The sequence below is a fragment of the Epinephelus lanceolatus genome, chromosome 18, assembly GCF_041903045.1.
Source record: "Epinephelus lanceolatus isolate andai-2023 chromosome 18, ASM4190304v1, whole genome shotgun sequence".
In the NCBI taxonomy this organism is placed as follows: Eukaryota; Metazoa; Chordata; class Actinopteri; order Perciformes; family Serranidae; genus Epinephelus; species Epinephelus lanceolatus.
This window is the reverse complement of record NC_135751.1, coordinates 740001-764794: the sequence shown is the minus strand read 5'-3', so window position 1 is coordinate 764794 and position 24794 is coordinate 740001. Positions and strand designations below refer to the sequence as shown.

Sequence of the window (24794 nt, the reverse complement as noted above, 5' to 3'; positions counted from 1 at the left end):
GGAATGGTTCATCTAAATTACAAAACAAAAGAACAACTTTCTTCCCTCCCCATGCAGATACTGGGGAGGAAAGAATGGGAGGTAAGACACTTAATCATCCTTTTTATCATGGGAGTTGAAGCATCTGAAAGGTCTTCATCTTATCTTTACTTTCAGACAACCAGAGCCTCTTTACATAAAGCAAGTGTGAAGCACTCTCTCAAAATACTAAACCATGACAATGCACAAATCATTCATTCCCTCGTGTATAATATTTTTCTACCACGCTCGTGCAAATGCATCTGGTTCTACAATTTTTGAGATTTATAAAACAGAATCAGGTGTACATGGGGCTTTATAAATCTGATGAAAAGAAAGGGTATGCACATTTTTGTAATTATGCACACACACACACACACACACACACACACACACACAGTTTTAGTCATGAATCTACACAGAGTCTCATGCATCTGGCCCTTGGTGTTTGTGGGTTTTCCTCCCTCTGCGTTAATCTTTAGGCCAGCGTGTCGTTGAAAAGGCTGAGAGTGTTTCTTTCTCATGAGGAGCTGCAGGAAGACAGTGTGGAGCACAAAACAGTAGCAGGCTGTGAGTTTTTATCTTCTGCTGTTCTTTCTGTTGCTTTGTCTGCTGTGCCCTCTCTCTTTTCCCACAGTTGTACATTTCCACATCATGTGTAGATCCCCTTTCCTGTATATGTACAGTACAGGCCAAAAGTTTGGACACACCTTCTCATTCAATGCGTTTTCTTTATTTTCATGACTATTTACATTGTAGATTCTCACTGAAGGCATCAAAACTATGAATGAACACATGTGGAGTTATGTACTTAACAAAAAAAGGTGAAATAACTGAAAACATGTTTTATATTCTAGTTTCTTCAAAATAGCCACCCTTTGCTCTGATTACTGCTTTGCACACTCTTGGCATTCTCTCCATGAGCTTCAAGAGGTAGTCACCTGAAATGGTTTTCCAACAGTCTTGAAGGACTTCCCAGAGGTGTTTAGCACTTGTTGGCCCCTTTGCCTTCACTCTGCGGTCCAGCTCACCCCAAACCATCTGGATTGGGTTCAGGTCCGGTGACTGTGGAGGCCAGGTCATCTGCCGCAGCACTCCATCACTCTCCTTCTTGGTCAAATAGCCCTTACACAGCCTGGAGGTGTGTTTGGGGTCATTGTCCTGTTGAAAAATAAATGATCGTCCAACTAAACGCAAACCGGATGGGATGGCATGTCGCTGCAGGATGCTGTGGTAGCCATGCTGGTTCAGTGTGCCTTCAATTTTGAATAAATCCCCAACAGTGTCACCAGCAAAACACCCCCACATCATCACACCTCCTCCTCCGTGCTTCACAGTGGGAACCAGGCATGTGGAATCCATCCGTTCACCTTTTCTGCGTCTCACAAAGACACGGCGGTTGGAACCAAAGATCTCAAATTTGGACTCATCAGACCAGAGCACAGATTTCCACTGGTCTAATGTCCATTCCTTGTGTTTCTTGGCCCAAACAAATCTCTTCTGCTTCTTGCCTCTCCTTAGCAGTGGTTTCCTAGCAGCTATTTGACCATGAAGGCCTGATTGGCGCAGTCTCCTCTTAACAGTTGTTCTAGAGATGGGTCTGCTGCTAGAACTCTGTGTGGCATTCATCTGGTCTCTGATCTGAGCTGCTGTTAACTTGCGATTTCTGAGGCTGGTGACTCGGATGAACTTATCCTCAGAAGCAGAGGTGACTCTTGGTCTTCCTTTCCTGGGTTGGTCCTCATGTGTGCCAGTTTCGTTGTAGCGCTTGATGGTTTTTGCGGCTCCACTTGGGGACACATTTAAAGTTTTTGCAATTTTCCGGACTGACTGACCTTCATTTCTTAAAGTAATGATGGCCACTCGTTTTTCTTTAGTTAGCTGATTGGTTCTTGCCATAATATGAATTTTAACAGTTGTCCAATAGGGCTGTCGGCTGTGTATTAACCTGACTTCTGCACAACACAACTGATGGTCCCAACCCCATTGATAAAGCAAGAAATTCCACTAATTAACCCTGATAAGGCACACCTGTGAAGTGGAAACCATTTCAGGTGACTACCTCTTGAAGATCATCGAGAGAATGCTAAGAGTGTGCAAAGCAGTAATCAGAGCAAAGGGTGGCTATTTTGAAGAAACTAGAATATAAAACATGTTTTCAGTTATTTCACCTTTTTTTGTTAAGTACATAACTCCACATGTGTTCATTCATAGTTTTGATGCCTTCAGTGAGAATCTACAATGTAAATAGTCATGAAAATAAAGAAAACGCATTGAATGAGAAGGTGTGTCCAAACTTTTGGCCTGTACTGTATATGGAGGTATTTCACACACAGTATATTAATATGCCTCCTTTCTCTTCCTCCCAGTCCCACATAGTATTTCCATTGTGGATGGAGTTTTAAGCTGGTCTAGAGCTGAATCACCGGCACTGAACAGGTATGTCATCTTTCCTCAGGATGCTTTAGTGCATTTACATAAAAGAAAAAAATAATAACAACAAAAATGTAATGTACAAATTACAGGCTTACACACTTCATTTGAAGGATAGGTTCACAGTTTTTTTAAATGTTCATCGTAGGTATGTCGGTTTAGTTTAATCTTGCTTTTGAAAGCCCGTCACCCATTAAGTGCTCATATATCTGATAATTTTTTAGGCGAGAAAAAAAAAAAAGATAAAATATGTGAAATACAAGAGGCACTTTCCTTTTAGTCTGGCACTCCATTAACACAGTTAGCTTTAGTGCAGCATTTTTAAGCGCTATGCATTTAGAGTTCAGATAGGCGGCTAGCGGTATTATTATGCGTGGGAGCTAGCTAGTACAGGGCTCGACAGTGCGAGCGTTTCACTCGCATTTGTGACTAAAAATAGGTGTGTGCGAACTGTAAAAAATATTTAGGGGCACATGTGCGCATGAAAAAATCAGCCGAAGCAGCCTGTATTTTTGTCAATAAAAAAATATGATAATCTAACCGCAAATGTTGGAGGAACTCCAGCTGCCTTCCCTCTTCCCTCTTCCCCGTGTGATACGGTTGTGGGCGGTTTTCCAAGCCATTGTCGGCACAATGAATATAAGTCCCACTGTCGGCAGCGTGGAAATAGCCTAAGTCAAAGTGTGGAGGAGATGGACCAGGTGGATCTCCGGGGAAGCTTGCTCCGTTCTCCCCGTGGTTCAAATAATTTCAACTCTGAGCGCAGCGCTTGGGTGGAAAATCGGAGCGGTGCGCGATGCCAAGGGTAGCGGTGCCGCTTTGTCAGGCGTTGCTGCCCTCTCCATAGACAAACAATGGGACAGCCAGCGCAAAGGGGTTTTACAGCTGATCATGTGTAGAGGCCTTTAGGGACTGTTCACCACGGTACCGCTGCTGGGCAGGGTGGAAATAAAGCCTTTTTCACACAGAGCGCGCAAAGCGCAGACCTCTGCCGACGAACCCATTCATTGTGTATGTGCTACCGCGGCGCAAGAGCGCACTGCTCTGCCGCCGAGCTGAGCGGCGCAAGGGGGGCGCATGTCGCGGCGTCTGCGCGCTGCCAGCCTGCGCTCGAATTGAAATTTTTTTTAATTTCCCCACAACGCGCTGTGACGACACCTCGGCACCGCGCGTCCAATAGCAGAGAAGAACCTGAAGTAGACCCGGAAGCGGTCACCATGGAGCTGTAGCTCCTGAACGAGCCTGTACTCCCCCAAATCCTGTCCTCTGCGCCCTACCCCGCGGTGGGCGCCGCGAAAGCTCTGTGTGAAAGAGGCTTAAGTCCTGCAGAGTTTCAGAGGACCTGGAGAATGTTTTAGGATAGTAATAACTATAATTAATAATTATATAAGATAATCATATTGCAAAGATAATATATATAAGATAATAACATTAAAGACAAAATTAAAAACTTGATGATTTTACTTTTCTGTACATTTTGTATACAAATTCATTACATAATTTTGCTTGTAAATGTCTATTTGCATCACGTTTATTACGGAAAACACATTATTTGATCAATTTACATTGTGCCCCTAAAGTTCTTTGTGCGCTCCTTACTTTTTCAACTTAGGAGCACATGTGCTCCTTGGAAAAAAGTTAGCGTCAAGCCCTGTAGTAGTGCTGTCCATTCAGCAATTACAGCTGGTAATGCTGTCCTGACCCATAGTGGTGGGATGGCATTGCTGAGGAAACATGGTGGTCACCCTACTGTCTCCCTCCAGGTAGCCCTGGTGAGTAAGCGGCTTAATTTCTAGCTGGCAAATCCCTTTAGCATTACTAATTAACATATGGTAGCACCACTAGCCATGCTGATGCTGCTAATGGTGCTTCTCCCACCAAACCTGAGGTTGTGAAGTGCAAAGTGGGCAAGGCTAGGTGACCAGTGTAGCATCAATATCTTAATAATGTTATTCTTAAAGCTGTACTTTTTACCACATTGCTACATTTTATACAGTAACTTTCCCATATGTGCTGAAACTATCACCATAGCCACACAGTAGCATGAGACAGCTTGTGAAAAAAAGAATCCACATGTAACATGATTTTTTTTCACAGACTGTCTCATGTGCTACTGTGTAGGAGTGAGTTTCAGCACATATGAGAAAAAGTTATTTTTATAAAAGTTACCAAATGTATCAACATTGCACAGCATGGCGCTAGTACTATAACTAAAAGAAGAAAAGAAGCAAAATCAACCGACATGTGTAACTGGTAAAAAAAAAAAAATCTCTATAGTTCACCATTGACATCTCCAGTCCATTTCTAAAAAGTACTCACATGCCCATATGTACAATGAAGTTGCCAAATCTGAAATGAGGTTTCAGCTGTCTGAGTGAGTCAAATCAAGTGGATTCTTTCAAAAGTTACAATTGTTTTAGTACAAAATTCCCAAGGAAGCCAGCCAGGTATCATATTGTCATACACATTGTCAGCTTACCATAAGTAAGCATTTCAGTTGCTTCTTTTCATCCTGCTAATGTGTTTCCTCCCACAATATCACTAGCTAACAAAATACAAATTGTTGGCAATGTAACTATTTATAAACATACAATAATAATTATAATTATGATAATAAATTGGATTTATATAGCGCTTTTCAGGATACTCAAAGACGCATTACAGAGAACAGTTAAAAAAAATAGAAAAATAATCCATAGAATCCAAACAATACATATTGAGTTATTAACATGTACTTTTTTTTTAATTAAGAAATTAATCTCATTAAGTCTGAGATAAATTGAGTTGAATAATCCTATGTGTCTGCAGGTTGAATGTGTGTGTCCCAGAAGGCTCTCTGGTAGCCGTGGTGGGACACGTGGGTTCAGGAAAGTCCTCACTGCTTTCTGCCCTGCTCGGAGAGATGGAAAAACTAGAAGGAACTGTGGCTGTCAAGGTGGCTGCTCTGGCTCTCCTACACAAACACACTGATGCTCGCTCACAGCAGCAGTGCACACTGAAACCAATATGTGTGTTACTTTTCCAATATGGAGTAAAATATTTTGAAGATTTTAAGGGCACAGGTCCTGGAAGACTACGGCAAATAAGATGGGTCTTAAAATGGAGCTTTGCAGTACACCACAGGCGATGGGAAGATACGGGGAAAAGAGGTTTCCAATACTAACAGAGAGGGATCTATCAGTTTGGTAGGAGACAAACCACTGGAGGGTGCTACCCTGGATATCAACCTTCCGCTCAACACCATTCAGAAGAATAGAAAAATCAGCTGTATCGAAGGTGGGGCTAAGGTCTAATAGTTAGTATGGCACATTTACCAGAGTCAAGAGGCAGTAGTAGGTCATTGTAGCCCTTAAGTAGAGCTGTCTCCGTGCTGTGACGTGCCCTGAAGCCTGACTGATATTGCTCTATATTATTTTCTAAAAAGGACAAGAGTTGAGAATAGACATTTTTGTCTATGACCAAAATGGCAACTTGGAGGGAGAGAGGGATGACAGACAGAACATAGACAGGAGGTGAAATAGCAGATCTAATGTTATCAGTATTACTTGTGAAAAGTGTACAAATTCATCATGTGATTGCGGTTTGCAGAGGGCAGGCAGTAGCAGCAGGGTTAAGGACTATAATCATTGTGTCAAATAGTACTTTGGGAGAGAAGGCGTTCATCATGTCAGCAAAGTACTTTGTCCTTGCTGCTTTAATAGCATGCTGATAGTTAACAAGACAGGGTTTCATCGTGCCTTATGGGTCTTGGAGCCTGTCTTTTTTCCATTTTCTCTCTACTTTCATAAACAATTGCCTGAGAGCACAGGTGTCATTATTGAGCCAGGTTTAAGTTTTAGGTTTTTTGATTTTGAATGAGGCATCAGAGTCCAAGATGTCTGCGTAAGCAAGGTTAAACCGGCCGATCAGGAGCAAACAGTGTGGGTTCTGGGTTCCATATTGTGTCTATGGTATCTTTCATAAGATTATATCTTCCATGTGTACGGGGACTGACCCACTGGGGCAGCTGACATGGATATCGCTTTAAGACACACTACTGTGTGGCCTGTGTGCATTCTCCCTCATAGACAAAAATCACACCAACCACATTGCTTACTATCACACTGACTCAGTTGGGGGAAATAGTATAGGTGTTTCTGCTGCTTTGTCCAAGCACTCTAGTAATAGTTAGCCGCTACTTCTATCAACATAACCAATGGCGTTTGAATCCACTTCCTGTCCTGTATTAGTTTTTATTTGAGGATTGTCTCTAGTTTTTGTCTCATTTTCATCATAGTTTTTATTGAAACTAACGCTGATTCTAACTAGACAGCAGCCAACAGGTTAACTTGGTAGTTTGGCCAGCTCACACGATTAACGCTAACTAGCTACCAGTGATGGTGCAGGGCAGAGTTGAGGGGGTGCTGATACAAACACACTGTATGTTATGACATCATACTACTTTTTCCATTAGAGTGGCTAGGATCGTTTCTATCTAAGAGCTCTCCACAGTGTAGCACACCCATGGATTGTGGGGACGTAAGAGTGGTTCATCCGCTGCAGAGCAGGATTGCGCTCTGTCTTACTGCTCATCACCAACTCTGGAATGCCATGAAATTTACAGTGTGTGTGTGCTGGTGTTTGCCACCCTGCAGGGTTCGATGGCCTACGTTCCTCAGCAGGCCTGGATCCAGAATTCCACACTGAAAGACAACATAATATTTGGTCAGGAAAGGAGAGAGGCCTGGTATCAGCGCGTGGTGGAGGCATGTGCCCTTCAGCCTGACCTTGAGATCCTTCCTGCTGGAGACGAGACAGAGATTGGAGAGAAGGTATCAACTCAAGATCACATAGTTTGTGCATCTGTAGAATGGTACAGATGTAGAGTATCTCACTAAGTTGTCTGCATTTAAAACACTGTGGTGGGATCAAAAAGGTAGAAAGCTTTACAGCTGACAGCAGTTTTTGATACAACCAGCAGGGCCTGCCTGGTTGTTGACACATGCATTTTATGGAAGCTCCCTAACTGGGACATAATGTTAACATCATGGGTTTACCGATGCCTATGGCCCTTTACGTGAAGCTACAGGGACACATACTCATCCCTGAGGCATTTGGCTATTGAGCAAGGGTCAATACCCACTTGAATCACAGGTCTTTAAACCTCTGTTAGAGATAATGTTATGAAACGCTCCCTCTGTACAGTTTTAAAACATACATAGATATCACACAAGGCACAACAGTCTTTAAATGAAATTTACCATTGCCTTGCTTCTACCTCTACCTGTATCTGTGTCTTCTCTGTATAGGGAGTGAATCTCTCTGGAGGTCAGAAGCAGAGGGTAAGCCTGGCCAGGGCTGTCTATTGTGACCGTGCTGTCTACCTGCTGGATGACCCGCTGTCTGCCGTTGATGCTCACGTAGGAAAACATATCTTTGATCACGTCATCGGCCCACAGGGACTGCTGAAGGACAAGGTGTGTATGATCTCAAGCTTGGCCATCCTAAAGCAGCACAGGGAGGTTCATTGTATGACAACAGTCAATCAATCAAGTTGAAGTGGACCATATTTGGATGAGAGGCCAGAGCTGTGAAGAATAGATTCGACTGAGAAGCCAAGGACACTATTAGCAGACAGCCTATCACTCAAAACGGTCCATACTTACTAGCAGACCAGACAAACCACTGTCATATTGTTTCATGTATCATCTCCACTTTAAAAGTTTTGGATAAACAGAAATTCTGACCTGGTGATGATAATGACACTAGAAGAAAAGTCAACCATTTCCTTTTCCAGATGTCTAAAACAAAATACACAGTAATCCATCCAAAAGTTGTCGAAATATCTCAATGACAAAACAAATGTCTACCTGATGGTAGCACCAGAGAGCAGTCAAAGGATCACCAAAGTCATTAGGATCCATCCCTCTGGGCACCATAAATTTCTGTACAACATTTTTGACAATCCATCCAAAAGTTATCAAGTTATTTCAGTCCGGACCAAAGTGGTGCACCAACAGGCCACTATCTCAGTGTCCGCAGTATCAGTGCCAAAGTAACCAGATAAGGATCAAGGGAAAAAAATGTGACTGGGACAGATTGTATCTGTCTGGCGTAGAGTATTTGTTTTTGATATCTGTGTATGGTAACACAGTAGATCTAAAGGTTTTTAAATGATTATAACCGTGCTGACTTGGAATTAATACAGTAATGATTAAGTGACTTTAAAATGGTACAGGCATGTTGAATGTGTGTGAATGTGTGCAGACTCGTGTGCTGGTGACTCACGGACTGCGCTACCTGCCCCAGGCTGACCTGATCCTGGTCATGGTGGAGGGAGAGATCACAGAGATGGGCTCCTACCAGCAGCTCATGGCCACAGAGGGAACCTTTGCTGAGTTTCTGCGAACATACACTGCAGTTGACCACACTGACAACAATCGTGAGACAAACTCCAAACACACTGCACTTTACACAGACACACCTGTTGTAGATCTCAGCGGTAAATATAAATATAGAGCATTTTAAAGTTGTTTTTCCTTGGTCACAACAAGCAGAGGTCATTAACTGCAGTGCTGATAATGAGAAAATCTTTTCTATGAACATTAACAATGTTGTGGATCTCAGTTTGCTGCATTGGGTGCAGGTACTGTTTATGGATCAATCCTTTGTCACAAAAACATAATTTGTTTCCTTCCATGATTCAGAGTCTGTGCCAAGGAGTGGAACCAAAGGAGTAGAGAACAGCAGTGCACCTGCTCGTGTTGGGTGAGTAAAACAATACTGAAGCTCTATGGCACAGAGAAATCAGATATATCAAGCTTCAACAATGTAACAGTCTCTACTCCCACTGTCTCCCAATAATTATTCGGGACCTAGCCCGAAGGCGAGGACCCTATTGTTTTTGGTGCGTTTATTATTATTCTTTCTCCCGCCGCCTCTTTGAACTGGAATTTGACCCTCTAAACATGCTCAAAAACTCACCAAAATTGGCACGCACATCAGAACCGCTGAAAAATTTTAGAAAATCATGACAACCCTTAAAGTGCCAAAATGGGCTCTCTAGCGCCACCTAGGCACACAAAAATGGCCGCCACGGCCTGTAGGAATGTCGTAGAAACATGAAACCAAAAGTTGCGTGTTCGTCTCATGAAGGCCTAAAAATCACGCACTGACACCCCTGACCTAAATCCAACAGGAAGTGAGATATTTGCCCTTTCAAAGTAAGATTTTGCCTTAAAACTGCCTTTCCTAAAAAATCTTCTTCTCATACACCGCTTATCCAATCGGCTTCAAACTTGCACAGATGACAGATCAACTCATTCTAATCAAAAGTTATTCGTAACTTTTTCATTACTCGCTTAGTTTGGATTTTATGGCCTCCATAAGGTGAGATGTCAGAAAAACGTCCTGACGATCTTCGAAAGCTGTCCCATAAGAAATGAATGGCAGCAGGGGGGAGAAAGAGACCAATCTTAGGGCTTTTTCTAGCATTTACAGCGTCTCCATACTTTGTGTTACAGACTCCATTCCAACTCTCAAATGTTGCCACAGGTCTCATCTATTCACTCATGTTTTCATCTTTTTCATATCTTTTACCGTTTTTCATCTGTGCCTCTCAAAGTACCATGAGCAAAAGTGGAGAAATTCTCAGTTTACAATGGGTGTGTATTGCACGGAATGCTGTGAGCTAGAGTGGAGAGGGCTCTAAAAATCGTCTAAAACTTTTGTCTTTAACTCGCTGCCATGGCCACAATTTTCACTGTACAGACACAATTTATACCACAAAACGTAGGAAAACACACACATTATTAACCCCTACAGTGCCAAAATGGGCTCTCTAGCGCCACATAGGTGCACTAAACTGGCCACTGCAGCCCGTAGGAATGTCGTATCAAGATCAAACCAAAACTGGAGTGTTCAACCTACAAATAACACGCTAACACCCATGACCTAAATCCAACAGGAACTGAGCTATTTGCCCTTTCAAAGTAAGATTTCCCCTCAAATGTGCTCTTAAAAAAAAAACACATCTCCTCCTACACCGTTTATTGTATCGGCTTTAAAGACGCACACATACCAGTTCAACTGCTGCTAAACAGATCTTCTGTATAACTTTATCTCTCTCATGATCACATTATTTTGATGATTGGACCAGCGGTTTGGGAATGGGAAGAACTTCTTTGAGGAGTTAAATCTCCACTAAAACAGGTCTCTCTGTGTTCTGTCTCTCTCTCTCTCTGCTCTTCTGCCAGGTGCACCTACTTCATCACCATGGCAACCGCTGTCACACACAAACTCACAGAAACATGATGTGTGTGTGTGTCTAAATCTTACATGCAGACATGACAGGGGCACAATCTCCATTTTAACCCTTGAGGTGCCAGAGTTTATTGAGGAAAATATTCCATTTTCATTTCAACATTTCAAAAGGCTGTGGCTTGAAAGTGGTGAGAGATAAAGGCATACTGTAAATGAGAAAAATATTCATCATGACCCAAAGTTTGTCATGGCATTAAATTAACTCATCTAATTTGCATATTGTAACGTCACTAGGCGACGGCCATATTGGATTTCATACATCTCAGTAAAACAACATTTTGAACATATTTACACAGTAAATTTATTTTGTTTTGTGTTGTTTTTGTTGTCTCTTCCTCAAAATAAAGGACGAGGGATCTGATGGGAATAAATTCACTCATCTAATTTGCATATCGTGACATCACTTATCCATACCTACAGCTACAGAAAGCATTCAAACATCAAAACGTTCAGCTCTGTAAGGATTTTCTGATGTTTGTGGCAACATGTTTGATATTTCTAAATACTTCACAGTGACGACATAAGCTGGGGGCCGAAACGGGCGCGAGTGCGAGGTCCCGCCAAACACTGCTTGCAGCTTTAATTATCATTGTTATTTTTGTTTGATTCTTTTGAGTTTGGTTTTGGTAGGGGTTTTTATTGTGTGTTTTGTTGTTAAAGGAGAGATGTATTAAGATGAAAAAGACGAGGAACTCACTCAATCAATATAGTATAACCTTTATGTCTACTGTCACTATGACTGGATCACAGCCATGATGACATTCAGTACAACAGCACTCCCTCTCATCAGATATTGCTTTTATATAACAGTGCTACAAGTGCCATTTATTAGTTAAGAGTAACAGGAGATGACAGATTGTGATTTGTTTGTTTATTTATTTATTTTTTTTGCTCCTTCAACACAAATAGTTCCACAACTGTTCCATAACATTCCTGCACATTAGCATTAGCTAGCGACTTTGTGAAAGCTTGGTCAATACGCAAAGCCTGATTCATAGAGTGCACGACAGGAATTTATGTTAAAAAAAAAAAAAAACATTAAAGAAATTGATTTTTTTTGTGTGTGTGTGTGGCTTCATAATAGCTCTAGAAGAGCTAACTCCCCTTAGTTATGGTTGACTGCAGAGTTCCATACCTGGTCACTTATCATGCCAAATAAATTTAAAATCATTTTATCCTCCATCTAGCCATCCATGCATTTTCATCTGCTTATCCGGGGCGGGTCGCAGGGGCAACGGGCTGTGCAAAGCACTCCAGACATCCCTCTCCCCAGCAATGCTTTCCAGGTGCTCCTGGGGGACCCCAAGGCGTTTCCAGGCCAGATGAGATATGTAATCCCTCCAGCGTGTTCTGGGTCTGCCCCAGGGCCTCCTACTTGTGGGACATGCCTGAAATATCTCAAGCGGGAAGCGCCCAGGAGGCATCCTGATCAGATGCCCAAACCACCTCAACTGACCCCTTTTGACGCAAAGGAGCAGCGGCTTTACTCTGAGCTCCCTCCTGATGTCCAAGCTGTTTACCCTATCTTTAAGGCTGAGCCCAGCCACCCCATGGAGGAAACTCATTTCAGCCACTTGTATCCACGATCTCATTCTTTCAGTCACTACCCAGAGCTCATGACCATAGGTGAGGGTTGGGATGTAGATGGGCCAATAAATTGAAAGCTCTGCCTCCGGCACAGCTCCCTCTTCACAACTATGGACCGGCGCAGGGCCTGCATCACTGCAGAAGCTGCATCTAACCGCAGATCCATCTCGCACTCCATTCTACCCTCACTTATGAAAACCCCAAGATACTTGAACTCCCTTGTTTGACGTAGTAACTCTCCCCCAACCTGGAGGGGGCAATTCACCAATTTCCAGCAGAGAACCATGGCCTCAGATTTGGAGGTGCTGACTCTCATCCTGACCACTTCACGCTGGGCTGCAAACCACCCCTGTGCATACTGGAGGTCACAGTGTGATGAAGCCAACAGAACCACATCTTCTGTGAAAAGCAGAGATGCAGTTCTAAGGTCCCCAAATCAGACCCCTTTCTCCCCCTGGCTACGCCTCAAGATCCATGTAAATCACAAACAGGATTGGTGACAAGGGACAACCTTGGCGGAGGCCAACACCCACCAAGAATGTGTTTGACTTTACACCAAGTATGCGGACACAGCCCTCACTTTGGTCATACAGGGACCGGATGGCTCGTAGCAGCGAGCCCGGTACCTGTACTCCCACAGTACCCCCCACAAGAGCCCCTGAGGGACTTGGTTGTAAGCCTTCTCCAAGTCCACAAAGCACATGAAGACTGGATTGGCAAACTCCCACGACCCCTCCAGCAGCCTTGCAAGGGTAAAGAGCTGGTCCACTACTCCATGGCCAGGACAGAATCCGCATTGCTTCTCCTGAATCTGAGGTTCGACAATCTGTCGGAGCCTTCTTTCCAGCACCCTGGAGTAACATTTACCAGGGAGGCTGAGCAGTCTGATACCCCGATAGTTCAAGCACACCCTCCGGTCCCCTTTTTTAAAATGGGAACCACCACCCTGGTCTGCCACTCCTTAGGCACCGTAGAAGTGTCAGCCATGACAGACCAACAGTGTCCAGAGCCTTCAGCGTCTCGGGGTGAATCTCATCCACACCCAGCGCCTTGCTGCTTGGGAGGTTTTTGACTATCTCAGCGACCTCTGCTAAGGATATGGGTGAGAGTTTGGGTCAGCAGTTTTCCTTCTCTGCTGAGCCAACCGGTACCTGTCTGCTGCTTCAGGAGACCCCTAGGCCAGCCAGATCAGAAAGGCCTCCTTCTTCAGCCTGACAGCCTCCCTCACTGCTGGTGTCCCCCAGCGGGTTCTGAGTTGCCGCAACAACAGGAACCAACAACCTTCTGACCATAGCTCCTAGCAGTTGCCTCCGCAATGGACCACTTGAATTTTATCCTATCACATGAAATCTTTATCAGTTACTTCCACTGGCAGAGTTGATACAATAGCCTTGTGTTGGGAATCAACATACATTTGCCTCACACGATGGCACCAAATATGTTGGGGTTAAATTGGCTATCGGAAATAATTAATAATTATTATTAATAATTAATAATGACCTAACTGCAATCTATCATAACAATAACTCAGTAAACAGCATCAAATCACATACAACAAGTCAAACAGTCTTGCTTAGCCTGTAAAGCTGTGATAAGCTATGCCCAGTTGTTACATTACCAATCCTTGAGTGGATGGAAGAAAGAGTCACTTGGTGGTGGTGCTTTGTTAGCCAGCAGAAGAAGGCTGGGAAGATGGTTCCAGGTGCAGTCTTTGCTGGGTCCTTTGTTCCAAAGGTTCTGATCCGAGGAAGCTGGTCGCTCGGGGTCCTTGCAGAGTTAGACGCTGGGTGCTAACTCACTTAGTTCCTTGTTGCTGGAAAGCTAGTTTGCAAACCTTGTGTTTGCCAGAGAGTCTGTGATCAGTTGCCCTCCCTTTAGTGGTTTGGGCTATGGAGCAGGGGTTCGGGCCTCTGCTGTCCAGGCCCAACCGGGAAGCGGTGTGCAGCTGCTACAGCAGCTGGAGCAAGAAGAGCACTGCTCCACGGTTGGAGCAGAGAAGAGTTCTGTGGAAGGGAGCAGACCTGGTACAGATGCCTGTGACATCACCGAGTCACATGTCACTGTAAAAGGTCTTGTCCAATCAAGTTTTGGGACTTGAGTCTCACTGAGGTGTGAGGTGAGACCTCCTGTGGAGATGGGTGTCCTAGCTGTCTCTGTCTGGAGAACAAAGAGCATGCAGAGGAAAAAGCCTTTAAATGTACAGTTTAGATTTTACCAAATGATAAATCATCTGTGGTCCTGTGAATCCCAACACTTGGAAGTGTATTCATTTTAATCACCTCAGGTCTTGAGGTGATGCTTAGAGGAGATATTGTACCATTTTCCAATATCAGAATTTATTCTAGAGAGAAATGGATCATGCTTGATTTTAATTGACTTAATTCTTGTGGTAATTTGACTCCAAGATACTAAATCGATTTCATTCCATAGCTTTCTCCGTTGGCTCAATCTGGCCAGTAATTAAAAGTAAGAACCTTTTCTGTACACTCAGTTTTTAGCCAGAATGTAGACCATAACCTGTAAGAGTTGACATAAACACAGGGCAGGATGGAGTAGGTCTTGACAGATTTACCAGGGCATTATCTGTGAATAGTGGCATTTTCTATACACCCTGTCCATATCTTTAATACTTTTATTTAGCTTTGGCTTAGAGCTTCCAATAGAATGGGGAAGAAAAGAGGACTCATGGAACAACCCTGTCTGCAGCCATGTTCAAGTGTCATAGAGTTTGACCGACTCCCATTATTCTTGATCGTAGCTGTTTGTTATATAAAGCATATATGACAAATGTCTCATGGAAATTAAACTGTTCCAGCATCCTGTATAAAAAGTCCCATCTAACAGAGTCAGAGGCTTTTTCTAGCTGTCCGTAGACTGTAAAACTAATAGATGTAGCTACCACAGTGTCACTCATTGGCTTGTAGACTCCTGTTTTGAAGCCTTGAGCTGTCCCAATCTTGGTTTTTTGGAGCCAGAGGTGACCATATTTGGGTGAGATGGTGGAGTTTTGGAGGAGCAAAGGGGGGATATGACTGAGAAGTTCAGGGTACTATCAGCAGAAAGCCTGTCACTCAGAGCAACCCGCCCTTAGTTATGCATAACTTTAAGTCTTGTAAATGTAAATGATTGAGTTATATAAAAATTCACCCCCTGTACAGTTGTCATGGATGTAAACATGTTTTTTACTGCTGTTTAGTTGGGCATTTTAACATGGGGGTCAGTGGGGACTGACTTGATCTTGGAACCAGCCTCAAATGGCCATTCGAGATACTGCAGGTTTTGGCACATTGGCGTTGGCTCAGCTGTGGAGGTTGCAGCTTGAGACACACATCCTCTTAAAACAAAGTGACCCAAGACTAATATGAGAGGTGGTTTATTTTACTGAGATATATTATAACTAGCTGTTTGTCTTTTTTAAGCTCCTGTGTGTTTCTTTCTATTGCTCCATGTGAAAGCAGCAGTCCAGATGCCAGCAATGTGTCCAAACTGTCCCAGACGGGTAAGGAGGACAAGGTGCTGAGCAAAAATGCCAAGGACCCTGAGGTGGGCAAGCTGACAGAGGCTGACAAGGCCAGCACTGGACGGGTGAGTAGAGGCTCAACATGCTCAACCATGTCAGTGCACAGCATGGTCATATATCTTTGTGCAATATGTGATGGTCCCAGCTGTTCCCCTCTCCATCCTCAGGTCAAACTCTCTGTGTTCTGGGCTTATCTAAAAGCCATCGGAGTGCCTTTGTCCTGCATCAGTCTGCTGCTGTTCCTCACCCATCACCTGCTCTCACTGTTCTCCAACTACTGGCTGAGCCTGTGGACTGACGACCCCGTGGTGAATGGCACTCAGCCCGACAGACTAATGAGACTTGGGGTGTACGGTGGTCTCGGCCTGTTCCAGGGTGAGGAGGGTTAAGGGGAGGAAGAAGCAGATAGACAAGACAGAAATAATACAAGAACAAAAGTAGACATTTAGCCAAGAAACTTAAAGGTTTAGTGTGGAAGATTTTCTTATGTGTGACCATGCCATAGTAGGGGAATGTTGGTGTGTGTGTGTGTGTGTGTAAACCCACCCACTGATGTTATATCTGGGTTGTTAAATTGAAGACTTACCACACTGATCTCAACACCAATGACTCGTAACTACATTCTGACTTTAGCCTGACTTCAAAGGACTGAATATACTCCTTAAACCAAAAGATGAAATATGGAGTTATAAAAAGAGGGGAAGCCAGTTAGAAATACTTTGAATCAGCCAATCACACTACACAATAAAGAGGACGAGGTAACATTGGCGAGGCAGTCAATCAGAGAGCAAAATAATGACTTGTTTAGGACTCAAAAAAAATAAAGGATTGATTTATGACTTGGATCTGAAACTGCTGCTCATTTGTGTCCATCACTAAGTTCAGGTCACACTGTTTTCAGACGCAGCAATTCAAGTGAAACTTCAGTAACTCTTCAGATAGAGCAGGTTATGTTTCAGACCTCATTGTGTGGTTGTGTGTTTGATATTCACACAGCATGTACAAATCATCTTACTTTATAAAGCTCCCTGCTGTCTTGTAGGTGTGGCAGTCTTTGGTTACTCCCTCTCCACGTCCATCGGGGGCATCCTGGCATCCCGCTACCTCCATCAGTCCATGCTGTATGACGTCCTGCGCTCACCTATGTCCTTCTTTGAGCGAACCCCCAGTGGCAACCTGGTCAACCGCTTTGCCAAGGAGATGGATACCATTGACTCATTGATCCCCAGTATTATTAAGATGTTCATGGGCTCTATGTTAAATGTGTTGGGTGCTTGTGTTATCATCCTGATTGCCACACCACTGGTAGCTGTCATCATCCCTGCTCTCGGTCTGCTCTACTTTTTTGTGCAGGTTAGTTTGAAAGCCCTCGTACACTTTCCATATGTTTTGGTCCTCTAAACATGGGGGACTATGCCTAAAAAGGTCTATGTTCATACACTGTTCTGCCACTTCTGACTGCACTGTATTTAATTCTGACTGATTAAAGGGATAGTAGTAGATTTTTTGAAGTGGGGTTGTATGGGGTACTTTATAGTCAGTGTATTACATACAGAAGATGGCAGTTAGTGTGTTTCCAATTTGGAGAAGCAGGCTGGAGTCCGACATGCTAAGCAATGTACTTCTGTTGAGGGGTCAGCAACAAAAAGTATTTTAGCCACTTAAAAAAGTCCCACCTAGAATAGTCAGAACTGCTTTTAGTGTACGCTATATTGAGAGTGTTTTCACTGCTTTACTTAAATATCAGTCAGTGATTTCAAACAGGAAAATGAAGCCAGCCTCCATTGAGAAAAACAGTGATATAACATTGCTGAACACAGGAGCTGCTGGTCTACCACAGCCTCTATCAGTTATTTTGTTTGTGTTAGGGTTAGGGTTGGCTTGACTTTGGTGTTTGAAAGGGTTAGTTCAGATTCACCAAAGTCACACAATAACACTAACTAACTGAGTGATGCAACAATAGAGCAGCATTTCCCGTATTCAGTGAGCAAAAATTACTGTTTTTGTCAATGGAGTCTGGCTTTGACAAGAGTGTAGATGGGGAACTGAGGTCATTAACAGTCTCCCTATCAGAACGGGCTGTGCTATGAGGTAAAGCGGTGAAAATACTCACAGTATAGCGTACTCTTAAACTGATAGTGATTTGTTTTTTAAGGTGGCTAAAATACATTTTCTCCACAGCAGTACATTGCCTAGCTTTCATGTTGGACTCCAGTCTGCTTCTCCAAACTGGAGGTGTGCTGACTAACATTTATTGTATGTAATACACGGACTATGGATAAGTACCCCATACAACCCCACTTAAAAAAATCTGAACTATCCCTTTAATTGATGTGCTTGAAGTTGTTAGATGTCTCTGTCCTTCCTCTGTCCAGAGGTTTTATGTGGCATCATCTCGCCAGCTAAAGCGTCTGGAGTCAATCAGTCGTTCACCCATCTACACCCACTTCAGTGAAACACTGCTGGGCACCTCCGTCATCCGAGCCTTTGGTGAACAGGAGCGCTTCATCCATGAGAGTGATCGGCGGGTGGACCACAACCAGAAAGCTTACTACCCCAGCATCATAGCAAACAGGTTAGTGTCACTGTTAATATTCACTCTCACCAAACACACGACCTACTGCAGCAATATGTATTGTCTTTAGTGAGGTAAACATAAAGGTAACATAAAGGAGGTAAAGAGATTTTTAAGAATTCTTTTGGTCTTCATTAGTTGCATTGCATGTGCCACTTGGTTCCTGCAGTGGTGTGATTTCCTTATAATGTTAATGAATCTGTGTTTAGGTGGCTGGCTGTTCGCCTGGAGTTTGTAGGAAACTGCATCGTGTCATTTGCAGCTTTGTTTGCTGTCATAGCCAGAGAAAGCCTCAGTCCAGGCATCATGGGGCTGTCTATCTCCTATGCTCTCCAGGTAAACACTCATCCTCACACCTGTGATACCTGTTGGAGGTCACATCTTCTTCAGGGGCACAGAGAAGTGACAGGTTAGAAACCACTTCATCATATAGGATGCTTTGTACAAGTTTGAAAAAAATGTATAGAATTCTATCATTCATCGAATCATCTTTGTATCACCTTCTGTATCAGTACCTTTCTGACCTCTTACCAGATTGGTCCAGGCTGAGAGGTTAAGCAGATCACTTCCACTTTGAGCAAAATGCAGGACAGGAGTAGCCTCTGAGATGTTTGATTACAGCTGATGGTGCTCCCAATAACTAAAGAATGACCACTTCAGTCACTTCACAGCTCATTAACTACAGGGAGTTTGGCCTGACTGCCCTGTCAGTAACAGAATGTTCATTCTTTAAAAGCATTATTTCAATTATTTAAGTACTAAAGTGTTTCAGCAAAGAAAAAAAAAATTGTGCCTCTGCACTCGCGACAGTTGTGGACAGAGGCATAATGTTTTTCGGGTTGTCCGACCATCCATCTATCCCTCCATCCATGCATCCATCCATCCATCCATCCATCCCATTCTCGTGATTGGGATATCTCAAAAACACATTGAGGGACTTTATTCAAATTGGCAAAAACATCCAATTTGAGTCAGGAAATGAACTGATTACATGTTGGTGGACAAAGGTCAAGGGTCAAGCTCACTGTGACTCAGGCCATAACTCAGGAATTCATACGATAGTTATGACAAAACTTCACACAAACATCAAATAGGATAACATAATGCGATGACATGTCATGTCCAAAAGGTCAAAGGTCAACTTCCCTGTGACACCATAATGTTCTGCAGAAACACTTTTATGGCCATTATTCAGCATCATATCTTAGGAACAGAAGGGGAGACATTTGTTCAGATACTGAATTGGTGACTTCAGTCTTGGGTGTCCACCTTAAAACTGTGCTGATTGTATAGATATGTGCTGATTGTATAGATATGTGCTGCCAGGTGAAAGATGTGTGTGAAGCATCCAAGTTTTCACAGACATGGACATAAACTGTAAGTGCAACTGAACTGGTTTACAGAGGTGCACAACAATGAGGCGGTAATTCTATTTTTTTTTTTTTTTTTCAGAATTAATTCCTGAGTATTGCCAGTAGCAATTCAGCACATAACACTAAGAAAAAATGTTGAGTGAATTGGGGTGGAGGCAGAGATCTGAGACAGACATCTGAAAACCTGGACAAATAAAACCAAACATATTTGCATGGATAGGTGATACTAGTGGTAGGTCAAAAGGTTAGTGGTTTTAGAGCTTGTGAAGTGACCCCTTTTTGTCCAAATTGTCTGATATTCTTTCCTCTGTCCCATATGCAGCTAACTGCCTCTCTGACCTGGCTGGTGAGGATGTCCTCTGATGTGGAGACCAACATAGTGGCTGTAGAGAAAGTTAAAGAGTACAGTGACACAGAGAAAGAGGTACAAAGAAAAACAGAAGAAAATTCCGGGATTACATGTCAAGGTTGTGGAGGGAGTATTTACTTGATTCTTCCTCACTTCTGTATGGTGCTGGATTGGGACTGGCAGGGATTAAACACACAGGGAACTTGATTTAGAATCCTTTTTTTTATATCTATGTACATAACTACTATCTGTGTACAATATACATGAGATACTGTTACACAACACCTCAAATAACATCAAATAACAGCAAGGAAGTTTGGTAATACTTCCTATCATGTCCATGTCTTTAATGCATTATGAAAATACTTATAATTCACTGTAATCTGTATATAGCACTGTATAATTACAATTATAAACACTATTCATAATGCTTTACAACAACAATCATAATACTTCAAAACTGCTGGTCAGTCACTGCCACTATTTTTGTGTTTTGCAAGCACATGTCTAAAATGCATTAATTAAGTGAAATACCCCTGGTTTAGACTTAACAAGTGTAAACCATTTTTTTAAGGAGTCACTTTTGATTAAATGTTAAAGGCTAAGTTTGGCATTTTTGAAGTGGCGCTGTATGAGGTACTTATATACTGTGTACAGTCAGTGTATTACCTTCTACAGATGACGGTTGGCGCGGCCCCAGTTTTGAATAGCAGGCAGGAGTCCGACCAGGGAAGGTCAGCATTACAATGTTGTGGATGGGGTTTGACAGCGAAACGTATTTTACCCACCTTAAAAGATGCCCACCTAAAAAAATCAATATCAGTCCAAGTGGATGCTATATTGAGGATTTTTTCACCGCTTTACCTCACCTTCAAACAGCCCTTTTCTTTGGCACTACATCGTCTCAACCATTAAACTTCCATATTACTCTGCCTTTGCTGCCGCACACTGTATTACTCTTCATTAGTTTAAGCCATTTTGTTGCTTGTGTATCCCTGTTCAAGTAAACGGAAAATAGAAAACAGCCGAATAACAGTGTAAGATGATGCATGCGGTATCATTAGTGGTGATGCAGAAAATTTAAGTGATTACTACTGACAGAAAAACATTCAGCGTGCTGATAATCCTAATATATCTCATGCTTTGGTGGGGAAAAAAGTAAATGGAGCACTCTTTTCTGCTGTCGTCCTGACAAAGCGTTGCGGGATGCTTCACTTCCAGTGTCTGTTTGCTGCAGTTGTTCTCCTGTGAGAAGTGATTTCACTTTGTAGGCGAGGCTTTCAGCTGCAGCTGGTTCTCTGGAGGAATCCATGTTTTCACCGGGTGCATACTACTTTATTTCGACAAGCCAATGCACGTTTTGCAAATCAATATATTTTCGTAATAGATGATGTTGATTGCATCGATGAATAGCCCCACCCGTATTCGCGGTGAGCATTGCAAATTGCAACCAGCTGAAACTTCTCCCAGTTAGCATGTGCAAGAGCAGTGATTGACACTCTGTTCAAGACTCCTCCCAGCTCTGATTGGTTGTCCCGTTCAGGTGCGGAGGATTCTAGCAAATGCCATCACAAGAACTAGAAGAGGCCAGAGGAACCTGACTTTTTTAAAGATTATCTGTCCCATGTACCGCTGTCAGGATACAGTGACAGTTTCAGCATTTATGATAAAAAGTTACCTACTGAACCTTTAACTACATTTTGCTGATTATACTTTTAGTCAAGTAAGATTTTGAACAGAAGAGTTTTACTTGTATTGAAATATTTTTACATTGTTCTATTACTAGTTTAACTGAAGTGAAAGATGTGGATACTTGTTGCACCACTGTTTCCCAGTGTTGGAGAGTGCAGGGGTGGGATGTGGAGTTGTGGGGGTTGTACTTATTTAAATGTGTATCTTCTTCACTCCAGGCAGAGTGGAAACATGAGCCCTCCAGCCTCCCCCCAGGGTGGCCCACTGATGGCTGCATAGACATCAGAGGCTTTGGCCTGCGCTACCGCCATGACCTGGATCTCGCCATTCGCAACATCACCATCAGTATAAATAGAGGAGAGAAGGTTTGCCTTTACATCACTACACTGAAAGCTGTGGTCTGCTGTGTGTGTATTTTGACTGTGGGTGAATCAACAAGGAATTGAGTGTGACTATATGCCATTGTGAATGTGGATTACTTCTGTGTTGATGTATATACACCAAACAAAAAATTCAAACACAACACTCTTGTTTTTGCTCCCATTTTGCACAGGTACAGTTAAAGATCGGAAACTTTTTACGCACTACATAGGTGTGTCTTTGGATGGTCACAATAAAAGGCCACTCTAAAACTTGCAGTTTGATCACACAATACAATGCCACAGATTTCACAAATTTTGAGTGAGCGTGCCATTGGCTTGCTGCCTGCAGGAATGTCCCCCAGAGCTGTTTCCTGTGAACTGAATGTTCATTTCACTTCCATAAGCCGTCTCCAATGTCATTTTCCTGAATTTGGCAGTACATCCAACATGCTGTTTAATCAGTATGTTGAATACCACACCTGTCTGGTGGATGGATTATCTTGGAAAAGGAGAAGTGCTCACTGACACGTATTTTAACAAATTTGTGACCAAAATTTGAGAGAAATATATCTACTGGGTACATGAAGAACGTATTTGCTCTTTAGCTTGTGAAAAATAGAAGCAAAACAAAAATGTTGTGTTTAAATTTTTGTTCAGTATATGTGTACAGTATTTCTATGGCCTATTTGCCGCTACATCTACCCACAAGGTGGGCATTGTTGGGCGCACCGGAGCAGGGAAATCTTCCCTAACGCTCGGGCTGTTCCGGATCATCGAGGCAGCAGAGGGTCACATCTTCATTGACGGGGTGGACATCACTCAGCTGGGCCTCCATGAGCTTCGTTCCAGAATCACCATCATTCCACAGGTTAGTGCAGAGAGGACGCAGAAGAACATGGAGTTAAATGGCATTAAGAATAATGCTGGCCCCTGCTAAACTGCTAAATGTTGTAATCGCTGCACCAGTTATTCAGATCATGTTAATGACAGTATTTCCAAGCTTAAGACACAGCAGCTGTGTCCCAAGTGAAAGGGGACACCTCCTTTTAAGTCTGTAAAGGCCTGTTTGCATAAAGCAGTGTGGTTCGGTTCAGTTTAGTTCAGTATGCATTTTTCCCCGTTTCCACAGTGAAAAGTTGTGGATGGTACCAATGGAACCATTCCTACTGTTCCCATTTTTGGTCACTCCTCTGTTGCGGTACTTACCACAGAGATCTGGTGCTAAAAGGGGGAGCTAGAAACACTGCAGTCCGTTGATTGGTCCGTAGAGGATGGTTACGCTGCTCGGGGCTGAGTTGTGGCTGGTAGACTGAGAAAAAAAATAACTTAATTCACTGGGCCAACTACAGGCAACTTTTAAGGTGGAACATTTACCTGTAATGTTACTCAATGCATGAATGAATCCATCAACAAACCTTAAATTTCAATATGACAACTTTGACCATTATATTAGTTTATTGTCTCTCTTGGATGACACACACTTTTAGTAATGAGTGGAAATATATATTAATTTGGACCAGATTATGTTAACTGCATATATTCTGATCCTCATTAGGAGAAGAAAAAAAAGTGTTGTGTAGCGTTGTTCCTGTGGACTAAGGCAACACTAAATCCCTGCGCTTGCCTGAGAAGGACTAAATGCACAAAACCGCTATTTTTAAATATCCCATTGAGAGAGACTCTCACTGCAGCCTGTTCTGTTTTGTTCTGAAAATGTTGGTGTGCAACTCCATTCTGTGGAGGATAAACGAGGTGCAGAACTCCCTCTGTGTCACCTGTGATGAGGAAATACAACAAGAGCTGGATGGAGTACTGTTGGAGTACTGCGGTGGAAACACTAAACAGACCTAGGGTCTAGGTACCATGTCTGAAGGGTTATTCTTGGTTCCAAAGGCACCACACTGAAAGTTTGGTGGAAACTGGGCTTATTTTAAGGCCCTGTTTAGACGACAATGGTTTCTCTAAAAACGTAAAAGTCTGTCCTTTGCATTTTAAAAAACTTCTGTGTTTATATGACAACGTTATTGAAACGATCCCCGTTCACACGGAGCCGCAAAATCTACTGGAAACGCTGTAGTATGTACCCCAGGCCAATGGGTGGCAGTGTAAATTTGCAAAGCTACACCACGGCATGACGCCATGCACCTGCGCTGAAGCGCCTTCCTCTACAACACGGTGATTACAAACCAAAACAAAGACACAATGGCGAAAGCATGCACAGATAACTTTGTCTGGATGGACGACGAGGTGGAGTTGCTACAGTAACAGATATACACTTCACTTCAAATCAACAGGGTGAGCAGCACAAACAGAGCTTGGCATTGTTGTTGTGACGGTCGGCATGCCTAGAGACTGGAACCATAATGTGCATGTGCTAAAAGTCTCCGTTTTCAGAGGAGCTGCATATTTCAAGTTTACATGACAACGGAGACGCTGCCGTTTCCAAAAAGTTGCACTCTGGAACCCATTTTCAAAACGTTGCGTTTTCAGGCACCCAAAACGCCGCTGTCGTGTAAACGATCGGCCAAAACGCAACTAAAGTTTACCGTTGTCAGTTGAAATCGTTGTCGTATAAATGGGGCCT

At 43.0% G+C, this 24794-nt stretch overlaps 1 protein-coding gene across 2 annotated transcripts in view; it reads left to right on the top strand.

Moving 5' to 3' along the window:
- The window catches only part of abcc1 (ATP binding cassette subfamily C member 1 (ABCC1 blood group)), a 109574-nt gene that overhangs the window by 74335 nt on the left and 10445 nt on the right, over positions 1–24794 (top strand). For both annotated transcript variants that reach the window (XR_013487967.1, XM_033644634.2), the window contains exons 14-28: positions 501–588; positions 2388–2457; positions 5260–5386; positions 7086–7262; positions 7740–7907; positions 8698–8872; positions 9138–9198; positions 15798–15924; positions 16027–16234; positions 16902–17212; positions 18235–18434; positions 18644–18770; positions 20130–20231; positions 22067–22213; positions 22920–23078. Coding sequence is in view for 1 of the 2 variants with exons in the window: in XM_033644634.2 (XP_033500525.1) it covers positions 501–588; positions 2388–2457; positions 5260–5386; positions 7086–7262; positions 7740–7907; positions 8698–8872; positions 9138–9198; positions 15798–15924; positions 16027–16234; positions 16902–17212; positions 18235–18434; positions 18644–18770; positions 20130–20231; positions 22067–22213; positions 22920–23078 (2247 nt within the window). In the remaining variant the exon portion in view is untranslated. The remainder of the gene's footprint in view (positions 1–500; positions 589–2387; positions 2458–5259; positions 5387–7085; positions 7263–7739; positions 7908–8697; positions 8873–9137; positions 9199–15797; positions 15925–16026; positions 16235–16901; positions 17213–18234; positions 18435–18643; positions 18771–20129; positions 20232–22066; positions 22214–22919; positions 23079–24794) is intronic.